The sequence below is a fragment of the Tachyglossus aculeatus genome, chromosome 23 (assembly GCF_015852505.1).
Source record: "Tachyglossus aculeatus isolate mTacAcu1 chromosome 23, mTacAcu1.pri, whole genome shotgun sequence".
In the NCBI taxonomy this organism is placed as follows: Eukaryota; Metazoa; Chordata; class Mammalia; order Monotremata; family Tachyglossidae; genus Tachyglossus; species Tachyglossus aculeatus.
Window position 1 is genome coordinate 10,979,929 of NC_052088.1, and position 12,075 is coordinate 10,992,003.

Genomic DNA, 12,075 nt, shown 5'->3' on the forward strand with positions numbered 1-12,075 from the left:
TCCAGTAAACAGATTTTTATTTTATGACACTCTGTGTTAATACAATAAATATACAAAACTCGCGGACTACTCCAACATGCGACAGAGGGACAGTGGGGAGGTGCATTTAGAGAGAACCATGACATTCACCATGATGGCAGAGCATCGTCAATCATTTACAAAATATACAAACACCCCTCCGATGAATGAGCCAAGGCCTGAATTACACATCACTGGGCATTGACATTCCAGTGTTAAGAACTTTCCTCGGAAAATAAATTAGCCGCAGTTTCACACTACAACATTCAATGGGCGTGTAGTAGGTTAACAGTGTATGATGGCAACACCTGGCTGATTTTGTCTTGAAGTAAAAAAATATTTAACAAACACCAGCCTTCTGCTCTCAAAGCAAACCCAGGAAAATGTACTGGTTGCTCCTGGAGAGAGGCAAAGTATAATTGTTTAATTAAGGCTCAAGACCACTTTCCCTTATGACTCAGCTATGAATACTACCCAACTCCATCTTAATGAAGACGTCTGTACATATATCCTCAAGCTCAAGGGAAGAAAAAAATATTAGTTCAGACCCAACTCTTGGGAAATTTTTCCCTTCATTTTAAAGGAAAAATAAAAAGGGCTTTGGAATAAGGAGTCGATAGCTCTTAATAAGCTTATGCCATTTCTCTACAAAAGTCAACGTGAGCAGACACTGATAACCATTCGTAGCCAAAAATTAAGCCAGTTTTTTTGAAGTCTATCTTAAATAGCAATGACACAACTCTGAAGATACTTTTAAAAGATTGTGGCTAAGCAGCTATTACTGCTGTAGAAAAGAATTCTTAACTCTGGAGCATAAGCTACAGTTTTCTGAGAAAAGGTAGGGAAGCCTCCTCCAGGCAAAACCTTCTGCTTTTCCAAGGAAATCCAATGGAAAAAAAATAACCTGAGGAGCCACCCCTCTCAGTGGACACCTTAATTCTGAAGTTCCACCACTCAGACCAGAGGCATAATTTTGGGTATTAACCCAAATTAATACATATTAATCACTTCACCGGCTGGTCGTCTACCAACGGCAATCTGATACTGAAAATGAGAATTCAAAGACGCACACTCGTGGCAACAGGTCTTTGTAAGAATCCAATTAATCCACATTATAGCTTCCAAGAATTTTCCTCCACCATAATGTTTTCCAAAAGGCAATGCGGGACCAGAGTCTGACTTTCCAACAAGCCTGTTAAAGAGGACCTAAAATACTCAGAACCAAAAGCACACTACTGCAATGAATTCCTCTGGAGAATGGTTATAAACGTTACACATTTACAGTCAGAGGGTTTAATTGGAACTGTATTCCCTGGTTCAGTTCAAGCTGAAAATGTATATATTTTATGCTGCTCAAAGGTCAAATGGCATTTGTCGTTCAGTTTGTCTCAGAGCAAAAGGCTGGGTGCGTTAAACGGAATTCAAGTAGGGTTGAAGTGCCACTGTCTAAAATGTTTCAGTTAGAGAGGATAATTCCTCAAGGAAAAATAAACACTGTTGTTCAAATTTGGGGACAGGAGGTAAACAGACTGATTTACAATGCTAGACTAGAAAGTTAATTCCACCATTAAAACACAATTCACACTTGAAAAAAACCCCAAACACAATCGAAATTTCACTTCATTTAAGGGGTCAGAAAGGCTTGCTACAAAATTGGGCCAATGATTTATCTATTATCTTTTCTCCAAGGCAGGAATACTGAAAATCACAATCATATTCCATCAATTAAATTTCTTTGAACCACACTGCACTGCACATTGCAGTAACTTAGAGTGTTGGTGCCTAAGTAATTTTTTATCTAGAAGGAAAATACCCCCATAGAAACAAAATCTATATATATATATATTCACACACCAAAAAATCCAGTAATTCAGATACAGATTAATTCTGAACTAAAATGCTAGTTCAATTAAATTTCAGTAACTCCATAAAATTTCATGCGAGTTTAGATTGATACCCTAAATCTGTCCGTACAGATCGATATCATAAATTTGTCCTTACAGACTGATATCAAAACTCTGTCCTAAGAATTAAAAATAAAACGATACGAGTGTTAAACTATCCTAAACACGCACATGTCTGAAACTGCAAGAGAGACCGATTTAAATTCCCAGGACTTTACCCTGCTCTGCTCCTTAGACAGAGAGGCAGTTAGGAAAGGAGGATCAATTGCTCCAACGTGCGTTTCTTAGATCGAATTCAAGATTTCAGAAGGAACTGCGGCAGCCAGTAGCGAAATGCCTTCTGAATCGAAATAAGAGTCCGTGTCAATCTCAGGGTCCCACTGTTGAAATAACTAAATAACTCCGCTGAAACATTCATCCTCCGGCAAGGACGGAGACTATTTATTTAGCCCCTCGTTATTTTTTTTTTTTTTTTGTCTTTCCAAGGGGCGGTGAAATGTTTCAAGAAAACAATTCGGTAATAGAAACAACTTTTTCCCCGATTTTAGCCCATGCACAGGTGAAAGAGAAACATACATGCGGTATGTATTTTGCAAAGGAAAATCTTCAGTGGACACGGTAACCGGAGAATGGAAGGACGCAGTAAAGGAACGGTTGTGCCGGAGGAGGGGGGGATAGGACAGAAAAAAAAATAGATGAAAAAAAGATACAAAGTACCGGTAGCGCCGATTACAGATTCCCTTAGATTTGGTTGCCCTTGAAAGCATTTTGAGCTGCACTGGTGGCTGCCGTTGATGCGGCATTGGCTGCGGCAGTCTGTACAGTTTTGTTGGACATCACGCCAGTCGCAAACTCCTGCTGGGCTTTCTCGAAGCTAGCCCCCGTGGTACGGTAGAGTCCATGCACCTTCAGGGGGTGAGAGAAGAAGGGAGGGACGAAACGCATCACCATCTTCCAACCGTTTCACGCTGTCCCAGGGGAGCCATCCACCCCCTGCAAACCCTTCAGAAAATCCGGGGACACCAAATCTGCCTCCCTCCCCCCCCAGGAAGCCTTTACACTCCTCCTTAATTCTTTCGAATGGGAAGGGACGGCAGGGCCTCAAAACTCTTATTCCAAATGGAGAAAGAACAATGCTCATGCTCCGTTCTGCCGTAACATTCATTCAATCGTAATATATTGAGGGCTTCCTGGGTGCAGAGCACTGTACTAAGCGCTTGGGAAGTACAAGTTGGCGACATATAGAGACGGTCCCTACCCAACAACGGGCTCACGGTCTAGAAGAGGGGAGACAGACGACAAAACATTTGGACAGGTGTCAAGTTATCAGAATAAACAGAATTAAAGCTAAATGCACATCATTAACAAAATAAATAGAATAGTAAATATGAACCAACATGGGCTCTCACTACACATTTGGGCTTGGACGGGAGAAGATTTATCCAGCAAGCTTAGCCTATTTGGACACAGCGTGATGCAGTGTCAAAAGGGACAGCTTGAGCATGTGTGTGCAGCAGGAGATGCTCCGAAGCCTATGATGTAAATTTTCCTTCACAGGACTTTTTGAAAAAAATATAATCCCCGAGTTATAGGAGCACTGAATGCAATGCACCCAAGAAAAAGATTTCCAAAGGACAGAAGATGAGTGAGTACGTATATTTTCAGGAAAAAAAAAAAAGAAAAGAAATGTGACCACACAAAACCAAGAGAATGGATCTCACCCTACCTGGAAAAAAACCCCTTGGGTTATTAGAGTTAGACAAGGGTTTTACAATATCAGTCGTATTCATATTTTGTCCATTCCGTTTGCCGATGTTCTGGGTTCGCTCATCACTATGTTGTATGTGGCTTTCTTGTAGCTTAAATGGAAACACACACCCCCACCCCTGGAAAAACGCCATGAACTGGTTTTTAATGTGAACAGTCTTTCAACTATGTGTACTTTTTGGATGTCCAGGTCTAAATAACCTAGAAGTGGTTGTAAAAAGAAAGCTAAAGTTACCTTTAAAAAAAAAAAAAATCACTGCTTCATTAAACCACGGATTAATTTTTAAAAAATCAGGCAAATTAGTACAGCTTTAAGGTCTAAAAGATATCATCATCATCATCATCATCAATCGTATTTATTGAGCGCTTACTGTGTGCAGAGCACTGTACTATGCGCTTGGGAAGTACAAGTTGGCAACATATAGAGACAGTACCTACCCAACAGTGGGCTCACAGTCTAAAAGGGGGAGACAGAGAACAAAACCAAACATACTAACAAAATAAAATAAATAGAATAGATATGTACAAGTAAAATAAATAGAGTAATAAATATGTACAAACATATATACATATATACAGGTGCTGTGGGGAAGGGAAGGAGGTAAGATGTGGGGGATGGAGGGGGGACGAGGGGGATATCACTTGGAGGCAAGTAAGAATTTTAATTTAAGTTGAAAGCTTGTTCCTCTTGTGGTCTAGAGGAAAGAGGACAGAAATGGGAATCGGAAGATCAGGGCTCTATTTGCTATTTGCCTATGTGGGCAAGTCACAACTTCTGTGCCTCAGTTTCCTCATCTGTAAAAAGGGGATTAGACTACAAGCCCCATGTTGGACAGAGATTGTGTTGGATCTGATTTTACTGTATCTACCCCAGAGCTGAGCACAGTAATTGTGCCACTTCATCACTGAGTTCCATTGTCAGTTTAAAGGGCTTAAAGAATTCTGTGCAATTCAAATAACTCCTAGGACCACCTGTATGGTCGGAGAAAGGGCTGCGGCAAATTGTTAATTAAAGCACATTCCGCATCTCAGAGGAGGAAACCGCACGAGGATGGAGTGGAGGGTGGCCACAACTGGGATCCTCTAGGCCCACTTGCAGTGGAAAGAGTCAGAGGATGTGGGTTCTAATCCTGGCTCTGCCACTTGTCTGCTGTGTGACCTTTGGCAAGTCACTTCGCTTCTCTGTGCCTCAGTTTCCTCATCTGTAAAATGGGGATTGAGACTGTGAGCCCCATGTGGGACAGGGACTGTGTCCAACCCAATTTGCTTGTATCTACTTCAGCCTTTAGTACAGTACCTGGCACGCAACAAGCACTTAAATACCAAAATTATTATTATCACATTAGTTGGGGGAAGGAAGGTGCCCATGAGAGGGCAATATCCTTCCTCCTGCAAAACACTGGTGTTGGGAGGGGCGTCCCAGCTCCACTAGCCCAACTTTTAGATTGAGAGCCCACTGAGGGCCAGGGACATGAATAAATCAAGGTCGGGGAGCTCCCTGACCTCGGGAACTGTGCCTACCAACTCTACTTTCAATTGCATTTATTGAACGCTTACTGTGTGCAGAGCACTGTACTAAGCGCTTGGGAAGTACAAGTTGGCAACATCTAGAGGCGGTCCCTACCCAACAGCGGGCTCACAGTCTAGAAGGGGGAGACAGAGAACAAAACATATTAACAAAATAAAATAAATAGAATAAATATGTACAAATAAAATCAATAGAGTAATAAATCTGTACAAACATATATACATATATACAGGTGCTGTGGGGAGGGGAAGGAGGTAAGGCGGGGGGGATGGAGAGGGGAAGGAGGGGGAGAGGAAGGAGGGGGCTACTGTATTCTCTTAGCTTAGTACAGTGCTCCACACACAGTAAGCACTCAACAAATACCATTAAGTGGTCATAGTGCTTAAACTGTACCTGCTTAAAGTGACTATTGGCAATAATCATAATTTTTATTAAGCACTTAATACCAAGCCCTGGGATAGACAGCGCTAGGCACAAAGTAGGCGCTCATTATTATGATGGCATTTGTTAAGCGCTTACTATGTGCAGAGCATTGTTCTAAGCGCTGGGGTGGATACAAGGTGATCAGGTTGTCCCACGTGGGGCTCACAGTCTTAATCCCCATTTTACAGATGAGGGAACTGAGGCACAGAGAAGTTAAGTGACTTGCCCAAGGTCACACAGCAGACATGTGGCGGAGCCGGGATTCGAACCCATGACCTCAGACTCCAAAGCCCGGGCTCTTTCCACTGAGCCACGCTGCTTCTCAAAATGGATAGAGCACAGATGGATGAGCATTTTGCTCATGGCAAAATGGATAGAGCACGGGCCTGGGAGTTGAAGGTCATGGGTTCATTCATTCAATCGTATTTATTGAGCACTGACTGTGTGCAGAGCACTGTACTAAGCGCTTGGGAAGTACAAGTTGGCAACATATAGAGACGGTCCCTACCTAACAACGGGCTCACAGTCTAGAAGGTCTAATCCCAGCTCTTCCACTTTCCTGCTCTGTGACTTTGGGCAAATCACTTTACTTCTCTGTGCCTCAGTTCCCTCATCTGTAAAATGAGGATTGAGACTGAGCGCCCCAGATGGGACAGGGACTGTGTCCAGCTCGATTCGCTTATATCCACCCCAGCGCTTAGTACAGTGCCTGGCACAAAGTAAGCGCTTAACAAATACCATTATTATTACTAATAAATATTATTGACGGACTAGATGGAAGGGAACCAATCCATTTGATTCATCACTAAGCTTTAGCATCGCCCCTCCGGCTCTAGAGTAAAGTGTTAAACCTTTTAGCCAAGTGCATTGGAAGACTCCCTCAAAAGTACACTTATTGCTATTGATGATGACAAAGCAAAGGATTCCATTACTGGCTGTCGTTAAAATGATAGAATAAGGCCCTGTCGAGCCATTAGCCTGTGTAAATCAAACCCAGAAAATGACTACTCCAACTTGAATCCACTTTTAACTGTGGATAAAACTATTTGCCTTATTTATTTTACTTGTACATATCTATTCTATTTATTTTATTTTGTTAGTATGTTTGGTTTTGTTCTCTGTCTCCCCCTTTTAGACTGTGAGCCCACTGTTGGGTAGGGACTGTCTCTGTATGTTGCCAACTTGTACTTCCCAAGCACTTAGTACAATGCTCTGCACACAGTAAGCGCTCAATAAATACGATTGATTGATTGATTGATGTCATAAAAAGAGTCAGTCTCATTACACATCCTACAGCATCCACAGGGATTACTTCATCTGCTCGAAAAAAAGGAAAAACATTTGATTTATGGAAATAACACTACTCAGCTACTCTTTCCACGTCTTCAAAAGATCTTAAATGGTACCTGCCAGCATCCGGCTGCAAAAAGGCATTAAACAGCTGAATTTTCTCCCTTGTTGCATCGAGATAGCTGAACCCCAATCAGTGCCAAATAGATCCCATTTTAATAACCCCGAGATGAGTTATGGCTAATTTCAAGAACGCAAAAAGAAACCATTTCCCAAATAAACACTTTCAGGTGAAAATTCTCAACAGATCTCCATCCCCTGGGGTAGTTACAAAATCTAAGTTTTCAAGTGACTATTCGGAAGTAGTTTCTGGATGTCGGGCAAGAAATGAATAAGTTTAGAAGGGTTTTGAGAACAGGAACAGTTAGAATGAAAAATTTTTGACAGGGTTAGTTCTTGAAGTAGCATTTTTCAGATGGGCTTATAGGGGTTAGGGTTAGTCTTTTAGACTGTGAGCCCACTGCTGGGTAGGGACTGTCTCTATATGTTGCCAACTTGTACTTCCCAAGCGCTTAGTACAGTGCTCTGCACACAGTAAGTGCTCAATAAATACGATTGATTGATTGATAGGGGAGTTGATGCTAATAGAACGGGAACAGTTAGAATGAAAAATTTTTGACAGGGTTAGTTCTTGAAGTAGCATTTTTCAGATGGGCTTATAGGGGTTAGGGTTAGTCTTTTAGACTGTGAGCCCACTGTTGGGTAGGGACTGTCTCTATATGCCGCCAACTTGTACTTCCCAAGCGCTTAGTACAGTGCTCTGCACACAGTAAGCGCTCAATAAATATGATTGATTGATTGATTGATTGACAGGGGAGTTGATGCTAATAATGTGCCTGACCCCTAGTGGTCAAAAAAAATGGTTACAACCCACCAGGCCTAACAAAAGGGAGTCAATATCGAGGGCATTTGCAAGAAAAATTAAATCGCTATTAGGACATTTTTTTTAGTGTTAAAAAACACACCACAGCAGAAATCAAAATTAGCCTTTGAACTTCTCACCGCTCCATTTACTACGGAGAGGTCACAAATAAAATCTGCAGACTGCAAGCTCCCCTAAAGACTAATCTCTCTGTGAGGAAGGATCACATCTACCTACTCTTAATGATGACATTTATTCCCTTCAAGGCCCTACTGAGAGCTCACCTCCTCCAGGAGGCCTTCCCAGACTGAGCCCCTTCCTTCCTCTCCCCCTCGTCCCCCACTCCATCCCCATCTTACCTCCTTCCCTTCCCCACAGCACCTGTATATATGCATATATGTTTGTACATATTTATTATGTACAATAAATAAATGTATTTATTTATTTATTTATTTATTTATTTATTTATTTATTTATTTATTTATTGTGTGGCTCAGTGGAAAGAGCCCGGGCTTTGGAGTCAGAGGTCATGGGTTCAAATTCCAGCTCTGCCAACTGTCCGCTGTGTGACTTTGGGCAAGTCACTTAACTTCTCTGGGCCTCAGTTCCCTCATCAGCAAAATGGGGATTAAAACTGAGCCCCCCGTGGGACAACCTGATTACCTTGTATCCTCCCCAGAGCTTAGAACAGTGCTTTGCACATAGTAAGCCCTTAATACCATTATTATTATCATTATTCTATTTTACTTGTACATACCTATTCTATTTATTTTATTTTGTTAGTTTGGTTTTGTTCTCTGTCTCCTCGTTTTAGACTGTGAGCCCACTGTTGGGTAGGGACTGTCTCTATATGTTGCCAACTTGTACTTCCCAAACGCTTAGTACAGTGCTCTGCACACAGTAAGCGCTCAATAAATACGATTGATTGATTAAGCAATTACTATGTGCAAAGCACTGTACTAAGCCCTGGGGAGGCTATAAGGTGATCAGGTTGTCCCATGGGGAGGCTCACAGTCTTAATCCCCATTTTACAGATGAGGGAACTGAGGCCCAGAGAAGTGAAGTGACTTGCCCAAAGTCACACAGCTGACAACTGGCAGAGCTGGGATTTGAACCCATGACCTCTGACTCCAAAGCCCGAGCTCTTTCCCCTGCGCCATGCACTCAGTACAGTGTTCTGCACACAGTAAACACTCAATAAATACCACTGATTGATTGCTAAGATCTGATTTCTTATCCTAACTCAGCTAGTTAAAAATTGCTAGAAGAGAATTTGGAAAGCTTGGATGGTATGGAGACTAAATAAAATCCTGCTCTTGTAAATCCTGTTTATGTAAATGGGGGAGAGGCAGCAGGGCCTAGCAAAAAATGCTCAAGACTGGAAGCCAAGAGACCGAGATTCCAGTCTCACCTGCTGGGAGGCCTTAGGCAAGTCACTTAATTTTCCTTAGTTTCCTCATCTGTAAAATGGGGTTAAAATATTTGTTCTCCCCCAGACTGAGCCCCATGTGTTTCTTAGGCCAAAATGATACCTTTTCATTCATTCAATCGTATTTATTGAGCGCTTACTGTGTGCAGAGCACTGCACTAAACACTTGCAAAGTACAAGTTGGCAACATATAGAGACGGTCCCTCCCCAACAACGGGCTCACAGTCTAGAAGGGGGAGACAGACAACAAAACAAAACATGTGGACAGGTGTCAAGCCATCAGAATAAACAGAAGTAAAGCTAGATGCACATCATTAACAAAATAGAATAGTAAATATGTACAAGTAAAATAAAAAGAGTAATAAATCTGTACAAACATATATACAGGTGCTGTGGGGAGGGGAAGAAGGTAGGGCGAAGGGGATGGGGCGGGGGAAAGGAAGGAGGGGGCTCAGTCTGGGAAGGCCTCCTGGAGGAGGTGAGCTCTCAGTAGGGCTTTGAAGGGAGGAAGAGAGCTAGCTTGGTGGATGGGTGGAAGGATGGCATTCCAGGCCAGGGGAAGAAGTTGTTTCAGGAGGCCTTCCCAGACTGAGCCCCTTCCTTCCCCTCCCCCTCGTCCCCCTCTCCATCCCCCCATCTTACCTCCTTCCCTTCCCCACAGCACCTGTATATATGTATATATGTTTGTACATATTTATTACTCTATTTATTTTACTTGTACATATCTATTCTATTTATTTTATTTTGTTAGTATGTTTGGTTTTGTTCTGTCTCCCCCTTTTAGACTGTGAGCCCACTGTTGGGTAGGGACTGTCTCTATATGTTGCCATCTTGGACTTCCCAAGCGCTTAGTACAGTGCTCTGCACACAGTAAGCGCTCAATAAATACGATTGATTGATTGATTGATTGTTTCTCCCTGCAGCCTGAAATTTAGTGACTTCTATGCATTCACTGGACCCAATTACAACTCCTAACCCCACTTCACCCCCTCCACCTTTCTGCCCTTGTTTCTCGGCTACAGGCAGCCCAACCAGCTCCCTCTCTCATGCTCTCGTCTCTGCTGCCTCCAAGAAGTTGATGTCCCCCACCCGCCTCTCCCTGCAGCATTGTCAGCTCCTTTCTTCAAGACCCTGATAATGATCGACGCCCTCCCCAGGTCCTCTCGCACTGATGTCACTGAACACACTACTTCTTGACTCTCGTTTCTCTTGCTCCCTTTCTCCCATCTTTATGTTCTATCACTGACATTTGGGTTTTTTTTATCTACTTTCACTTTTGTTTTGCATGAACCTTGTCTTTTCAATTATGATGGTAAGCCTCCTGAGGTAAGGGGCCAGCCAGGTCTTATTCTCCACAGGAGCCGGTTTAATGTTCGGCCCACTTGTGGTGTTAAATATGGAACTTGTGGTTCCTTTTACAACTCAGAATCCTCACATCATTAATGCTGACCTCATCTACCCACTGTACCTCGATCTCAACTATCTCACCAACGATCTCTCACCCACAACCTACCTCTGCCCTGGTACTTCCTTCCCCTTCATGAATGACAGGCCACCACATTTCCCACAAGAGGCCTTTCCCAATGAAGCCCTCATTTCCTCTACTCCTTCTCTCTTCTGCACTGCCTTTGCACTTAGATTTGTACCCTTTATTCACCCGCCCTCAGACCCACAGCACTTAATGTACATATCTGTAATCTACTCATACTAATGTCTGTCTCCCTCTATAGACTTTAAGTTCTTTGTGTGTGCAGGGCGCATATCTACAAACTCGATTATATTGTACTCTTCCATGGGCTGAGTGCAGTACTCTGCAAGCAGTGAGGGTTACAAAATTACCATTGATCGACTTGATATATACTCTTTAGAGAAGCAAACTGTAACTGAATTCTAAGTTTGACTCAGTCCCTTTTTGCTTCATATTCATAATCAAGTTATGCTTCTCAAAAATCTCCAGTGGCTACCAATCAATCTGCGCATCAGGCAGAAACTCCTCACCCTGGGCTTCAAGGCTGTCCATCACCTCGCCCCCCTTCTCTCCTTCTACTGCCCAGCCCGCAACCTCCGCTCCTCCACCGCTAATCTCCTCACCGTACCTCGTTCTCGCCTGTCCCGCCGTCGACCCCCGGCCCACGTCCTCCCCCGGGCCTGGAATGCCCTCCCTCTGCCCCTCCGCCAAGCTAGCTCTCTTCCTCCCTTCAAGGCCCTGCTGAGAGCTCACCTCCTCCAGGAGGCCTTCCCAGACTGAGCCCCTTCCTTCCTCTCCCCCTCGTCCCCCTCTCCATCCCCCCATTTTACCTCCTTCCCTTCCCCACAGCACCTGTATATATGTATATATGGTTGTACATATTTATTACTCTATTTATTTATTTATTTATTTATTTTACTTGTACATTTCTATCCTATTTATTTTATTTTGTTGGTATGTTTGGTTCTGTTCTCTGTCTCCCCCCTTTTAGACTGTGAGCCCACTGTTGGGTAGGGACTGTCTCTATGTGTTGCCAATTTGTACTTCCCAAGTGCTTAGTACAGTGCTCTGCACATAGTAAGTGCTCAATAAATACGATTGATTGACTGAATGATTGATTCTCTTTTGATTCAGTAGGAATAACATTCAAATGCTCTACATGGATTTTATCTGAATGTACTAAATATAAAAATAAAAATGACTAATTTTTGAAAGGACGGCAGTGAGCTCTAGTCATGCATGAGGATGGGTGTGAACCAACAATCCATTTTCTACCATGTGCAAGTAAAGCTTGCCCAATCCTACTTTACCACAGTATCTCCTACC

The 12,075-nt window shown here is 42.8% G+C and overlaps 1 protein-coding gene across 1 annotated transcript in view; it reads right to left on the reverse strand.

Annotated features, from left to right (window-relative positions):
• SCAMP1 (secretory carrier membrane protein 1) overlaps window positions 1-12,075 on the reverse strand; it is an 83,330-nt gene continuing 71,255 nt past the window's right edge. The window contains exon 9 of the mRNA XM_038765614.1: window positions 1-2,828. Within this exon, the coding sequence (XP_038621542.1) occupies window positions 2,664-2,828 (165 nt within the window). The 3' untranslated portion in view covers window positions 1-2,663. The remainder of the gene's footprint in view (window positions 2,829-12,075) is intronic.